This window comes from Thalia democratica, chromosome 3 (assembly GCF_965202585.1).
Source record: "Thalia democratica chromosome 3, ktThaDemo2.hap1.1, whole genome shotgun sequence".
In the NCBI taxonomy this organism is placed as follows: domain Eukaryota; kingdom Metazoa; phylum Chordata; class Thaliacea; order Salpida; family Salpidae; genus Thalia; species Thalia democratica.
In genome coordinates this window covers 7462109-7479141 of record NC_139167.1, presented here as the reverse complement: position 1 = coordinate 7479141, position 17033 = coordinate 7462109, and the positions used below count along the sequence as shown (strand labels likewise).

The 17033-nt window shown below is 22.5% G+C and overlaps 1 protein-coding gene across 1 annotated transcript; it reads right to left on the bottom strand.

Annotated features, from left to right (window-relative positions):
* Positions 1 to 11628: 11628 nt before the first annotated feature.
* Positions 11629 to 16649, bottom strand: LOC145831715 (uncharacterized). The gene is made up of 2 exons (XM_082939028.1): positions 16082 to 16649; positions 11629 to 11933 (listed from the first exon to the last, which is right to left on the bottom strand). Exons 1-2 carry the CDS (start codon positions 16647 to 16649, stop codon positions 11629 to 11631), a joined length of 873 nt encoding a protein of 290 aa, XP_082795154.1.
* Between the last annotated feature and the right edge of the window lie 384 nt (positions 16650 to 17033).

The window sequence follows — 17033 nt, the reverse complement described above, 5'->3', positions numbered from 1 at the left end:
TAGTATACCTAAACAAAAAATTTGTATTTTTTTCAGAAAAGTTTTGAGTTTGTAAAGTTTAAAGTAATTAAGTAAATAAGTAATTAATTAAAGTGAGTTAGTAAAGCATATGAATTACAAAATATTAAACGTAATTTGATATTGGTTCAGATAATAATAAACTAGCACTACAGCGTTCTAGCCCATAACTACAGATGTTTAATAAACAAGTTAAAAGAGCAAAAATAAAATATATATATTAAGAAGTTTTTTTTTCATAAATAAACTTAGTTACGTCACGATGCTTAAACTAAAGACTTTTTTTAATAAATAACAAAAACTTAGAATATTAGCAAACAAATCACTGATTTCGTGACATGTTTTTAAAACTTTTGTTAAGCACATATAGACAAACTTCATTTTTAAGGCTTTACAAACGTATTTTATACAAGTTTTTACAAAGTTATACTTTTTAGCTACAAATAACTGTACAACTTTTATTTTAAAGTTAATGTTTAAACTACTTGAAAACTTGTGTTACTAGTTTGTAACTAATTAAATAAACATAAAAAGTAATTTGTTTCTAATATGATAGTTATTTAGCAATACATCAACAGTTGGTTTATAGTTTTTTTAAGTTTATGTGTAGGTTATAGTTCAATAACAAAATAAAAATTAAATAATTCTTATGTACTACTTTACTTGAAATTCGAATTCGAATAATTAACCTGCTCTTATGTCAGTAATACTTTGATTAATGAGTTGTATAAATATATGATAACTGCAATAATGCTAATTTTTATTTAATTAGATTTTTTATTATAAGTAGAACTTAAAAACACATTGACAAGTTATTATGATATGTTTTAGCTAAACGACAATTCAAAAATTTATAACTTAAATTCCAACTATTCAAACTAGGACATCCTGAATTTTGACAGTTTAAATTTTAACAATTTAAAACATTAAATTTATAATGTTGCTTTTTTATTGTTTGCTAAATTTCTTTTTTTTTTATTTAAAAGTAGATGAGTGTTTCTATTAACGATAAAAGAGCAATAATTTTGTTTTATTAATTACTTTCTAATTATCGCTTTTTACTAAAAATTCGAAAATATTAAATTAAAAATAAATATCATTTCGGAAAATATAAAATATGTAAAATAAGTTTAAGTTTTATTAAAAAAAACATTGTATGTTTATAGTTTTATTAATTATTAAAGGTCTTGTTAAAAAGTTTAATTGCTATAAAAACTCTGTTTTAGCAACATAAAGTGGCTTCAAAATCTTAGCTTTAGTATCAATGTTTTGAGCTTTTTTACTTTATATATCGTGGTTTAAAACTTAAGTTGTTTTTGAAAATATACAATCTATTCTTAAGAAAAAAATTAATTAAAATTATTCGTACCATAAATGTATAATATCAAGTGTGTATAAAAATAACAAACTGCTTAAGTTAATAAAAAAAAGGTTATTTCCATAGTTAGCTAGGTTAAGATTAATTGAATGATTGTATCTAAGAAGAAATTAAGCTACTTAGAGTTAATAAGTACTAAAATAAAAACAGCATACATAAAAATATACTAAAGTAAAATAGAATACCAACTTTCCTTTTTTTTTAAGTTTCAAATAAAGCATAAATTAAAAACTATTTATTAAATTAAAAATAACTTTGATAAAAATAAAAATGTTAAATAAAAAGATAAAAAGAAAACTCTAATTATTAAAACTTTCAAAATTTAGTGACATCAACTTGAGTTTCCAATCCAATATTATGCTATAGATTACGATTATAAACAATCAAAATAATTATACATGCTTTAAAATATCTCGAAATTTTTACCACGAAATTTAGTTTGTGTGTAATTTGTACAAAACCTAAAAACCTATTCATATTATAAACATTTTTATATTTAATTGTTGAAAACAAACAATTTTAGTAATGAAAAACCTACACTTTAAGAGCTTTAATAAATTATGTCTACGAACTATATTATTAAAGATTGTAAGACTGAGTCTTAACTATTAATAAATAATTTAATAACATAATGATGAGTATATTATATTACATAATAAAAGTATAATAATAGTAATTTAAATTATTATTAAGTACGTAAAAAATAGTTTAAAAATAACAAAGTTAAATAAAAAAAACAAAATATTAATTAATTTGTAAACATTAACAAAAATTCATTATACAATAAAAGTTTTTGATAACATAAAAATTATGTCAAAAAACATATTTAGTTAAATAAATTTTAAAGTTATCCATATTAACGACTTATTTTCAACATTAATTGACATTATTATGATTATACTTACTTATTCAAAAAACTTTACTTTTTTTTTGTTTAAATGTTTTTATTTGTATTAAGCAAATCGTAATTTTGTCACATAGTTTTACCAGCCAAATGATGATTATACTTTCAAAGTATTTAAGGCATTGGTTTTTTAAATTTTTAAAATTATTTTAAATAAGATTTGTTTACATCAGTAAAAAACATTGTTAAGTTGTAAGTTAAGACTAACAATTAAAAAACGCTATGTCATTAACATATAAATTGTTTTGTTAGATAAGTTTTTGATTCTTAATTTAAAACATTATTGAAAACTACAAATCATTAAGTTACTTAATTAAGCTGATTTTAAACATATTAAATCTATAGCTAAAAATCTCAAAAAAAGTTCTAATATATATACATTACAAATATGTGGAAATAAATATACACCATATAAAAAATTAAAATTAGTTTTTTCAAACAAGAAAAATTAATATACTGATATACTGATAAAATAACACTGAGAAAACTTAATTAGTCTTACTATTCTTTAAATTAAAATTTTTTATCATAGGTTTTTCAGAGTTACTATTGTTCAAACATTAAAATAGAGACTTCAGCAGATGATCAAAATGTAACGATACGTTATTTTATTCCAATTTTCTATTTTCTAATTGGAAACACTTTGTTGTTCGGAAAGCTAAATTTGAAATTGTTGCTATAACAATAGGCTTCAGTCAAGTAAAAGAGTATTGTAAGCTTGGACATTGTTAGAGTGAGTGGTCTGAGTTCTGAGGAAAGAATTGAAGTGAAGTTTATTGTCTTCCAACAGAATCAACTTTTCCTGAGTGCTAGTGACTAATTTTATTGACTTTTTTTTATAAGCAAAATACTTAAATTGTTTTTAGACAAATTTAAGTATTTTCTTGAATTTTGTTAACATTGTATAAAATTTTATAACAATTTATAAAATTTTATTGATTTTTTTCATACCTGAGTTTTTATTGTAATTTTTTGTCTAATTTTAACTACCTTGTTCATTTTAAGTTTTTATATTTTGTTACAAATTGGTTTACTATTAAGTTTTTAGTATATAAATTTATTTCAACTATTTTGTATTTTATATTATTAAATAATTTTTATTAAAGTAAAATTAAACTATGTCACGGGTCAGTCCAAACCCAGAGTGTCTTCCAGACACTAGAAACTTCATTTCGTTTTGTCTACAGGAATGGTTTTGTTTTCATATTCAAGTTCGTGTTTAAAGTTAGCTTGTCGTAGAGCAACTTGGTAGATTTGCTTTGCATTATCAAAAGTTCTTGGGTCTGTAGACACCCTATTTATTCTTTTCTCTATCATTTTATGTAGGTTTATCCTAATTATCGTCGGATGGATATACATATTCACAAGTTTATAAAATTATCGAGTGTTTTATATAAAGTGCAGTAAAAAGTATACAAAACCTTTGACATTTGTAGAGTTAGACTGAAAAATCATACTTGAACATCGTTGTCCGAAATCCGGATACGTCTTTTCGTGTTTCTTTTGTTTTATTTTGTATTTTCTTCTTTAAGATAATTAAAAGTAATCTTTAATACATTTTTTTGTTATATAATTTTTATGTTTTACCTATAAGCTATTGTTAACTAGTAATAAACAGCTATATAACTTTGGCCTACACACATTTTTAACTATTTAAGTAATTTGTTAACTTTTAAATTGTTATAAAAATTTTTTAGTTGAACACTAAAATTTTTACTAGCTCATATGTATTAAATTATATGTAACAACTTTTCGACTTATAATGTTTGAAAAGTTTCTAGCAGTTGGCTGTCAATTAACAATTCTTATTTGTTTCCGCCGTGTTTAGAAAAACAATAGCAATGCCTTTAAATTTAACTAATAAATTATTCTTTAGTTTATTTAAATCAGTATTTTGAACTCATAGAGTTTAACTACGTAAAATAAGCTTTAGTTTAGAAGAACTGAGATTCGTTTAAATTGTTACTTTAAAACAACATTTTGTGATTTTGTTTTCTGGAAATAAGTATAAATGATTTAGCTTGTTCAGTAAACCTCTTTAAGCAGAATATAACTTATAACGATTTGAAGATAATATGTATAACAACTTTTTATGATACTGATAATAAAATTTATGTACTTAACAAAGGTCGAAATGACTTAGAGTAAACTTTTGCTTACTATTAACTTAAAATATCAAAAGTAAAGTAAAACTGAGCAATCTATTGTTTAAGAATAAATACGTTAAATTAAAAGTTTGTTTTAAGACATCTAAACAAATATGTCTATTTAAGTATAAAACAACAGTTTTCAAAGTAATTAATTATTTAAATTAATTTCATTACTTTATTGTAAATTAATGATACACTATTAAAAAGTTTTAAAAAATATATATAATTAAGGAAATAAACCATTATTTTTACAGTAATCAAAAATACTTAAACATTACTCTAAAGTAAACAAAGACACCTAAACAATATCAAGTAGTGTAAATCTTATGTATTTAAAACGAAATAAGTTATCATTTCAATGATGTAAAACTTACATAAACGAATTTCAAAAAATTATTCTTTAATTATTTTTAATTGTAAGTTTAATTTATAAGCAAAAACTAATAAAAAAAACGTTATTAGTAAACAGGAAAAAAAAAACTTTAAGTTGCCGACAAGTGTATATAACAAAAAGTGTAAACTATGATTGCTAAAAACAATAAAATTGTAACCGAGACGTGCGGTTGTAAAAATCTAATAAAAAGTGAGTTTAAACGTTATATTAATTATCAAAATAAGGTTTTATTTAAAAAAAACTGATTGTGTTTTTATTCTTTTAAATAACTATATAAAGTTAAAAATCTAAAGCTATTTTAATTAAAACTTTTAATCTCTAAATACGTCACAAAGTATAAAGGAAAAAATATTTTTTTTATTAAAAGCATAATTTAAAAGTAATTTTTGAAAAAAAAATCTTTTTTTTTCTGACAGTATTTTAAGTCACTGACCTGTGGCTATCAAAACCAATTGTATAAACTTAGATAACAGAAAAAGATAAGAAACAGAAGTAACTGAGAAATGCCATTGAATTAAACTCAGAAGTTAAAATAAAAAAGTCAATAAAACTAATAAAAAGTTTTTCTGCATTAAAAATTATCTTAGAAATTAACCAGTTTGTTAAGCTTTCTAAAATTTCTTTAATTAAAAAAATGTTAGTATTCGTATTCAACTATACATTCTGATCATATAATATTTACTACAAAACATATATATAAGTTTATTATTATAAGTTTTATGTGTTAACTTTGTTTTTTATGTTATTCTATAAATTTTCATTAAGTCATCTTTTCTGATTTTAAACAATACTATTTTTTATATATGATTTTTCTTTTTCGCTTTTAACTTATCAGTCTATAAGCTTAAGAAGCCCAATTTGTAATGCCTTGGTCCAGCGTAGAACAGTAAACTTTATGTTTAAAGCCTTTTTTATATATTTACAATACATTTATCTTATTTAACTTCAAATTTACATAGAGCATAGTCATATACGTTTAAAAATGATCTACGAAAATAATTCTGTTATAGAATATACAGTTTTTACTTTTAATTAACAAAATAAAAAACACCATTACAAATTTAATATATGTAAAAACATCATTAATAATAAAACTTACTATGAAATATTATCTTAGTTAAGGGTTTCTGATAAGTAGTTACTGAAGTCTAAGGTGATTTTACCGTAAATAGAATCTCGTTTTTAGGTAAGTAATATGTTTAATTTTTAGTAAGTTATGATACATGATAGATTATTAATATGGTTTTAGTAAGTTATGATACAATTTATGACAATTAACTTAAATAAGCCACATTTACGTGGTGAAACAATTTGACGTTCTACTCATGCCAACATTTACAATAAGTATTTCTTTTACTTTTAAAACTAAGAAAGAGGTTTGTGGGATAAATTAGTAGACGTCATTTACAGCAAGGAAGTTTTTAACTACTTAATTTCGTTTTTAAATAGAATCGATTTATGAATTTCAATTTTTTTCTAACAGTTTTAGCTAATATATTACAAGTTGTTTTGAATTTAAAAAAACAGTTACTTAACAGTTTAGTATTTTAAAACAATTTGTGTCGAAATTAATAAATTTGTGTAAAATAATTTTTGAAATTAATAAAAAATTATATAAATTTTTAACCATTTTAGATTCTGTACAACAGTTAAAAAGCTTTACTTTTGTTAGTACTAGTATATTGAACTAAAAACAAAAAACATTCACACATCACGGATAACTTTTTTCCAAGACATTATTGCAACTTCAAAAGTTAAATTTTTTAACAACCTTTTACCTTTTTCTTAAAACTAATTTTTTTAGTTATGCTAACTAATGACTAAATACTAATAGATCTACAAATATCAAAAGAAATATAGGTATCTAAAGTAACATGAACTTCAACATTAGATTCTATTTGAGAATGTTATTTAAAGCTTTAATAATTATTAAATACTTTTCGGTAATTATTATAAGTCATTGACATGTGGCTGTTCGAAAAAACACAAACTATATTAACATAAAATGATAAAAATGTAACCAAAGACGTGCAATTGAATTATGCAAACTAATGAAAAATGAATAAAATTAATAAATTGTTATGCTGCATTTTTATTTTCTAACCTACGAAAGTACAAATACTTTTTAGGATAGTTAAACAGAATATATTTTCATATTATATTTTCATATATAACTTCATTTAGACTCCTTAATGTTCTGTGTTTTGGTTAATGCTTGGCTAGTTATATCTAAAATAATTTAAATTAAAAAAAATGACTAACTAACAGATTTAGTTTTATAGAAATCCACATATCATCTTACTTAGATAACTTGTTACTTAGGTAGTACTTAGATACAAAATTATCATTAAGTCATCTTTGTGATATTCAACTACGTTATTTTTTCTATTTTATTATTTTATCTTTTTTGTTTTTAACTTATGAGTTTATATAAGTTATGTTAACAAAGTTTTAATACCTAGGTCCAGCGAAGGACAGTAAAGTTGCAAAAATAATATAACAAGTTAGTAAAATATTTATAATTCACAAAAATAATCTGACTCACACAACTGTGCTAATAATTGGTGTCAACTATTTCAATCTACATAAGTGTGGCTTTATATATGTGTTAAAACTATCGTAAATCTCTTTAAAGTAATAAGTAAGTGTATATTGTTTTAATTTTATTCGATTTACTGATTTAACTTTCTAATCAAAAATGAATTCCGAAACCATAAAAAATAAACAAAGTTAAAAAATATTTTCAAAACCTTGTTAATTAATCTAACAATATATTTACTTTATCTAAATTTTATTAAGAATTCAGTTTAAGTAAGTATTTTAGTAAACTGAGTCAAAATGTTTGAGACTAACCCAGGGTAACAATTTAATAGACTTGTTTCAACTTTTATTTTAAAACTAACACTAATGAAAACACAGCTGTACAAGCATAATGTATGTATATTATAGATCACAACAAAAAACAACCTTAGAAATGGTTTATAGAACATTTTTTACTGAAAGTTGTCGTGATTTTACGAAAAAATAAAAATTGAAAAGATTAGTTTTTATACAGTTACGGTACATGATAGTAAATAAATTTAAACAAACAACAATTATGTGGTGAAAAAGACTCGAAGAAAAACTCAGACCCATATTTACAAAAATATAATTCTAATTTTTAAATTTAGCATGCGGTTTATGAGACAAACCAGATGACATAAACTGTAGCAACGAAAGTTGTTTATACTGTTATATATTAAATATTTCTAAAGCAAAACAACAAGTAAATTTTAACTGAGCAACTACATAAAAGTTTAACGTTTATTGCTTAATTTACTATTAATAATTTCTACTATTTAACAAAAAACTACAATTAATAAACTTTATTATGTTTTAAAAAGACATTCAAGTCTTTTTTTAAGTTTTCTTTGTTTTCTAAACTTACACCTTTTATTAATTAATTTAGTTTAAATTAATCTAGCTTAACTTTACTTAGACTGTGAATTCCTGAAAAAACAAACACTATTAGATTTCTAAAGACTACTTACAAATTTTTAAAAATAAAACATAGTACCTATTTTACAACGTTTTAATAATAGCTCGCGTAGTTTAAAACTTCAAAGTACAGTTAAAATTATTTCCATTTTAGAAAGTATAGATTTACTAACATTTTACACACTTACTATATACAAAAATAAAAATTGTTGAGCATATTTTAAATTTACACATATATATAAGCTAAGCTGCAAGATGATATTGAAACAGTGCGCAAAGTTTAAAGTCATAAAGTTGACTTTTAAAATTAAAGTTTACTCTAAAACAGAATGAAGCTTTTCATTTATATGAAAAATCTAACGTATAAATCTTTGCACACTATTATATGTTATTAGGTGTACATAAATCTATAGCGAGAAGTTTAAGAAATCTCCCTTTTTCGCACGAAATCTGAATTAAAAGTAATTTTAAGATAAATAATATTTTGTTCATTACTATCCTTAACAGCTGATAAAAATTATTCAATAAAGTTAAATTATTCTCGTACAGTATATGAATTTAATAATTTAAGGTTATATGTTTTACTAATATTTAATAAGTTAAAAACTAATAAGATTTTTTGACTTTTTCTACCTATATAAGTTAATTTTTAACCATATTATACATTATATATTAACCATATTTAAGCCAAAATTCGATCAATACAACTATTATTTCATATTAGATTAATTCGTCTAACTTTTTCAGATGGCACCAAATAAGTACATATGCTTGAAGTTTTAAATATTAATTAATTAGTGACGTTAAATATATTTACAGTACTAACTCTTATAAAACTATAAAGTTAAAATTACAGCTGAATTACAAAAGTTTTTGTTTGTTTTGTTTCAAAATTTTTTACCACATAGAAGTGGCTTAGAGAAAAACAAATTTTTTCTTACTTTTTACAGATAAAATGACTAAGTTTTCGAAAATTTTAAAAACATAATAAGTTGCTTAGTTTGTTGGGTAAGATTAATTTGATATCTAAAAAGTCCGTTTGGATTAGGCCTGCAAGTACTGTTATTTTAATACCCCATTTTTTAAACATTTTGTGTACTTCTTTTGTTGTGTTTTATGTGGTTTTTGGCAATTTTATGTAGTATGTAGTTTAGTTTATAAATATAAATATATTTGTTTCGATGTGTACCTAAATCTATTTCAAGAAGTTTAATAAATCTCTTTTTTTTCACAAAAATAAATTTTGAAATTTTTCAAACTTAAATAATATACAATGCATTACTATCATTGACTGATATGCTTAAAAAAAGGCTATTTAGGTACATGATAGTTTTTCAGTTCACAACACTTTGTTATTTTAAACAAGAAGACTAATATAAGTGTCTAATTTTTTTAAAACAGTAGTTTTTCTAGAAAGCTTGAAAAGACTAGTTTTTAATTATTAGTTAATTTCAATTACTTCTATCCTAAATAATTGAAATGATATTTTTATAACTATTACTCTTTCTTTTAAGTTGATTGACGTAACTAAATGATAAACTTTAAATTATTTAAATACAAACTAAGGTTGTAATATACTATTTATTGACATTTATACATCGATTTGTTAAACTGATCAGCATTGTACATTGTGTTTAAGCAGTAGATCAGAAACGAATATACAGAAAATTTCAACGACTCTAATATCATCTGAAATTAAGACTAAAAAAGTTCAATTTTACTTAAAAGATAAAAAAAAAACAGATAAAACTTTTAAAAAGTAATATATATATAGTCATAATTAAATAGTATTTTGTTTTATTAAGCTATTTAGTTTTGCTTATCAAACCTAGTTAATAATATTAATTCAAACTTAGCCATTATAAATAATATATCAGCTCACAAGTAGAATAAAAAGTAGCAATTCATAAATTGTCGAATAAGTAAACAAACTTTTGAACAATGTTGCATTATTAGATAAATTTTAAGTCATTAGAAATTAGAACTTTTGTCGTTGTCTATGAACTCTAAAGTGTTAATATATATAAGAACTCGTTTTAGTTATTCTTCCACTAACATCACATCTAAATGGTCTATCTCCAGTATGTTTACTTATGTTTTTGTTTAAATCACTTTAAAATGAAAACTTAATTTTAAAGTATCACATTTACGAGGATTTTTTTAGTGTGAGTAAACATATGTTGTTTTATATGATGTTTCGAACAAGCTTTTTATTTTAAACTGAACACTGAATTTTTTTTTCACCACTTTGTATCAACATGTGTCTTGTCAAGCTAGATTTCTGTATTCTATTTTTATCACATTGTTCATATTTAAACGATTTACCATCAGAGTGAAATAATGCATGCTGTTATTTGAGTGAAAAACTTATTTTTCAAAAATAACATTGACAAATCTTCAAACTAAAATGAGTAAGCTGAAATTTTTGAAACTACTATTAATACTAAAGTTCTTGTCACAAACTTCACTAGAGTTTTGTATGAACTATTTTGTGAATACCAATTCATGACATCACATTATTACATTCAAATACTTTGTTTATCGAACGACAAAAACTCTTCAAAAGTATTACTAAAGACCTGATGATTGAAAACATTTTTTTGGTTTTTGAGTCATACACCACGGTCAAAGTTTAATGTTTTATCAAGGATATTTAAAAAAAATTGAAACAAGTTAAAATTTTTAACAATTACAAGCTAATGAACTATCATCTTTTCAAATATTGTGAAAGGTTTTATATGTACTCACAACAACTGTTTTAGTTTTAATGAAATAAAACTCAAAATACTGTTTAAAAGTGTAATTAGTCAAAGCGTTAATGCTCATTAGTTTAAAAATCAAATCAAAAAATTTCGACATACTAGTGGTACTAAGTAAAGAGAACAACTTTTAATCATATGCGGGACAATGTAACATGATGCCATTAGTAGTTTTAATATAAAATTCAAATTATAATAAAGTTTTTAATACATTGAGTTTACATAAGACTATTAGTAAAAAAACAAAATAAAGTAGCATACCAGAGGGATAACAGCTGCATCAGATTAAAAAGCAACATTACATTGTTTAAATATAAAATCTATTGTTTATTATTTTGAGAAACTTTTAAAAATAATTGTCAATGAAAAATCTTCAGTTATAGTAAAAAGATACCTTTAATGCTAACCAGTTATCTAAAAAAGAAACTACAATTTTAACTAATTAAGAAGTTTTAACTATTGGTTAAGCGTTTTGTAAATAATCTATTACAATTGTACAGTGTTTAAGTAAAAAAAATTTCCCGCAAACTTCACACTGAAATTCTTATTTACCACAATGTATCAAAATGTGTTTTGTCAAACTGCCTTTTCTCACACTCTTCATATCTAAATGGTTTAATATCAGTATGAACTATTGAATGCTGTTTTATATAGCTTCTTCGTGCAAAACATCTTTTGCAAACATCACATTGATAAATCTTCAAACCGGAATAAGTTAGTTGATGTGATTTTAAATTACTTTTGTGTGTAAAATGTTTATCACATGTTTCACAACTGTAAGGTTTTTCACCTGAATGAACTCTTTTGTGAACAACTAATGCAGATTTAAATTTGAAAAGTTTCCCACAAGTTACTCAACGATGCTTTTTATCATCAACTGACATTTTGTAATGCTAAATAATCCTAAATATTTTATGTTGTAGTTTATCATTTGCATAAACTTCTATGTATGTTGAAAACTCTAAATTTAGAAATTGTATTTTAATTGCGAAAATTAGTATGATCAATACTAGTTTTGGTATAAAAATAAGTGATGATATTGGTGCGGCTACAAATAAAATTAGTAAGATTTAAATTATTTCATTTAATAATTCTTACAATATTTAGGCTAATTGCTTTTATCAACATAATTTGTAAGTTACTTAAGGTTTTATTTTAATTTCTAAAAATTTAATTTTTGTATATTCACAATTTACTTAAATAAGTCAAATATAAAAACAATTAAATGAAAAATATACTTTAAATTTTTAAGAAATTTTCGTTAATTGTAAGCTGAAAATTTTATTTTTGAAATTAGTGAACTCTGTTTAAATGATCAACCGTTAAATAATTTGTGACACATTCTGTGTAATTATTAATTAATATTATTTAGTATAAAATGAGCTTATAGTAAAAATACTTTATTTTTTTTCAATTAAAAAAGTCTGTTTTTCGAAAGCGTTTAATCTACCAAAACTTATACATTTATGGGTATAACTTAATATACTAGTTTAATAGGGTCGAAAATTTTTTATTATAATGATCGGAAAACCTTAAAAAAAATTACATAATAACGCTTCAACATAATATACATGAGTATTATGGCTAAAGTTTTTAATTTGATACCCAGGTTAACATATATAATAAAAATAAGCAAAAAAAAAACTATTTCGTGAGTAAAGTATTTTAAAAACCTACTTAAATTCAAATATGAGTGATTGTTGTTTTATAACTTTTATAACTCTAGAAAGCTAATTTACTAAAGAAATTATAACAGAAATAAATACTAAGTGGCTTTTGTACTTTTAAATGCTTTGTCAAATTAACAGTCAGCATCAAAAAGCTTGGATCTTAAAAAAGTTGTTGTATAAGCAAATAAAACTATATATTATATAGTAACTTGTATTGTTTAATAAGTTATGAACGTTAGAGTCAATATTACTAATCAAAAGCTAATAATGTTTATTGTTAAATAAATTAATAAAAAAACAATGGTAGTGCACGGTTATAAAAATATTTTAATCATTTAAGCATCTATGAAATAAAGCTGGTATATATTTTGACAACAATCAAACTAACTACTGAAAAAAAAAAAACCGTTAAAAAATTTTAACTACTTGCATAAAAAATTTATGTCATACTCACGACAATTTGCATAAATGAACTATTTTTAAAACTAAAACAATATGTATAATAAAAGTAAACAATTATCTTATAAATTAATTATTTAATTTTTTAAGTATTATTTTCTTAGACAGTCGTAATCAGTAATTAGTTAAGATTTAATTAGAAAGTGAATTTTAAGTTACAAATTTAAAAAAATAAAACTTATAAAATGTTTTTTTTTTGGTTTTAACAGTTTTATATTTTTACATTACAGATTAAATTCAAACAGATATTGATAAAGATCGATTTATACTCTAATTAATTTCTAATTAAAAAACTTCAATGTATTTAGAAACAGTCCTTTCTAAGTTTTTGCAAATCTAATCGAAATTTCATATAATTTTTCATGAAGCAAAAACAAACTCAACAGAAGCTTATAGAAGCAATACGTTAAACTGTTATTATAACTTAAACAAGCTTCGATTTTAATAATCTAAGTTAAATTAAAGCAATCCAGTGAATTCAGTTTATGTTTTTACATAGCGATGCAGCATATTCTAACTTGGTAAATTTATCATTGTTTTTTTTTCTAAAGTTGGCACTGTCAGCCACAGCTCAATTAATTTAAATTTAAACCTAATTTATACTAGAAAATACTTAGAATCTTGTTTTTAGACTTGTATTTTTCATAGATGTTGTTTTATGCCGTTTTATACTTAAAATTTATGTATTTAAATACAATATTTATGCTTCTTTACATTTTAGTGATCATAAAGCATAAACTATTAATAAGTTAGTTACTATAAATTAATCGTAAACTTGGTTGCCAGTTAGTTATGACTTACAAAATAGATTGTCACAATAAACCATATTAATTAATTTCAGCTAAGTTCCTTTATATATGATCAAAGTTGTTAATTTTATTGAAACTCTATATGACGTCATTAAATGTTTAAGGATATAGAAACATTGTTTACACATAAAATTTATCGATTTTCATAGCAAATGAATCTTATTTAACGTACTAAATAACAAAAACTTTCATAACGGTATTTAAAGCATTAAACTTTTTTAAATTACGAAAAATAAAAAAAAAAACTTAAATAATTTTTAAAGTAAGTATAAAGGTTTCAAAAATAAAAACTAATTGTTTATCTTTTATCTAAGTTAAATTTTGTTTTATTAATAGTTTTATAAAAGTTTTTTTTGTCATATTAGTTTATTATTAACTCAAAAACAAAATATCGTTAAAATTTTATGTTTATAAGATTTACAATAGTTTATTCTAACTTTAAACAAAACATCTCACATTACATTAAACTGTAAAACTCATAAATTAAACAATTGATTATGTTACTTCTTTAAAGGCGGGCTTAGATTTTCCCACTAGCTGTTGTCTTCAAAGCGCCAAACTACATTTGAATTTCATAATGTTGTTGTCATCAGTTTCATTCACTCTCCCGCCTAACACGTCATAATGGAGCTAAAATTTGAAAATTCAAAACAAACAACCTTCTAGCGATGGCCATTTTGTTATGACGCTATCATACCAGGTATAAATACTAGGTTTACTGAAATCAAAAATAATGAAATCAAAAACTTTAAACTTTTCTTATTCTAAAAACATTCATTTTTAGAAAGAAATTTAAAATATATGTCTAATTAATAAAAGACTAAATTATATTTCATCTAAGAATTATGCAATTTCCTTTTTATCTATTTTAATTTAAAAACTATGAGTACTGTCATTTTAGGGAATAGTAAAACTAAAACTTGAACATTTTGTTAACATAGTGTGATAAAATCTAGAAATTAAAGCTAAGTTTACAAATGTTAAACAAAATATGTTTTAATTATTAAGCTCTTTATATTGAGCATTGTACGTCATAGAGTTTTGTAACATATGTAACATTTAGTGATAAATTATTATTATATAGCTAAGCTACTTGAAATAATATTCAACCTCCAAATTAAAACAATTAAAACCAATTCTTAATCTTTGAAAATTCCAAAATTTCACGTGCTTTTGCATTTAAGATAAATTACAAACATAGTTCAATGTGTTTGTTAACACCTTTTATAAAATTGTCTTATATATAATATAATTTCTTGCGTAAAAATTGTTTAGAATTGGAAACCCTTATTCCATCTATTAGTATTTTGTAAACTAAATTAATATTCTATTTTTTGTATCACTTTTATGATCAACATGTTTAGAATTTAGACAGTTAAGAACAGTTCTGTATAATTTTATAAGTTTGCGCGATAAATTAAAATGTTTATATGAAATATTTTATATTAAAGATGTACTTTAGTATCACTTGTAAAACTAAAGATTTTTTTAAATATTAAAACACGCTTACTTTAAAACTAGAAAATTTTATTTTTCAAAAGGACAAACATTTAGACCAAAAACTATATTCAGGTAAGATATTTTAGTTAAATTATCATAACCTAAACATTAACTCAAACAAATCTTTATTTTTTACAACTAAATAATCTCAGAATTAAATAGGTTAAAAAAAAAACAGTACAAACACTTTCAAGTATTATTTATTTTTATACAGCGTATATAAGACATATAATGCGATAACAACTATCTATTTTGAAAAAAGGCAAAAATATTTTTGAAATTCAATGATCTGTTTCAATAAAGGACTTTATTAACACATTTAAACATATAAAGTACCCATGATTCAGTTTATTAGCAAGATGTTGTTAGTCAAATTAAGAATAAGGTCATTTCACAAAAAATATTTCAAAAATGTTTAATTTATAAACTTTTTAAATACATTAAAATTGTTACACAAAATACTGTCTTTTATTACTAATTAATCGGTCTCCAAAAATAATTATTCTGGTTATTAAGAAATTTTCATTTTTTATGAAATTTCAAATGATTGTTTCTATTAGAACTCTGTGTAAATCTTCTACCACAAATATCACATCCAAATGGTCTAACTCCAGTGTGAATTCTGATGTGACGGTTTAAACCTGATTTATGAGAAAACTTCTTCTTGCAAATTTCACAATCATAAGGCTTTTCTTTAGTGTGAGTTAACATGTGTCGTTTTAAAGGATAATTAACAGCAAACTTCTTTTGACAAACATCACACTGAAAATCTTTCTTACCACTATGAAGTAACATGTGTTTTGTCAAATTAGTTTTTAGAGTAAAGCTTTTATCACACTGTTTGCATTTAAATGGTCTATTATCAGTATGAATTACTGCATGCATTTTTAAATATTGTCTTCTAGCAAAACATCTTTTGCAAATATCACACTGATAAATCTTTAAACCAGAATGAGTGAGCTGATGTGATTTCAGGCTACCTTTTTGTGTAAAACTTTTATCACAAACATCACAACTGTAAGGTTTTTCACCAGTATGAATTCTTTCATGCATAACCAACGCTGACTTTGATTTAAAATATTTTCCACAAGTTACACAAATATTTCTTTTGTAATCACCTTGCAAATTCATTGTAGAACAAATGCTTAATAATCATAAACCTTGTAATAATATTAATAATTTCTAATAGTATCAAAGCTACTTACAGTTTATTAAAATTGAGTGCTACCAATAAAACAAATCATAATATTAAAGTAAAAAAAAGAAAATGATGCAATCAAAAAGCAGTATAGTATTTAATTAAACATCCTTAACTTTTACTTTTTACTACTTACTTAAATGATTTAAATGTTAATTAGTAGTAGTATTTTTGATGATATAAAGACATTTTAAATAATTTATTAAAACGGTTTTTTCTTTTATTATCATAGAGTTTTATATAACTGACTAACCTAAGAAACTTAAACAAGTTATGACTTACTCAACTATATTTAATTTAACTATTGAAAAATCGTT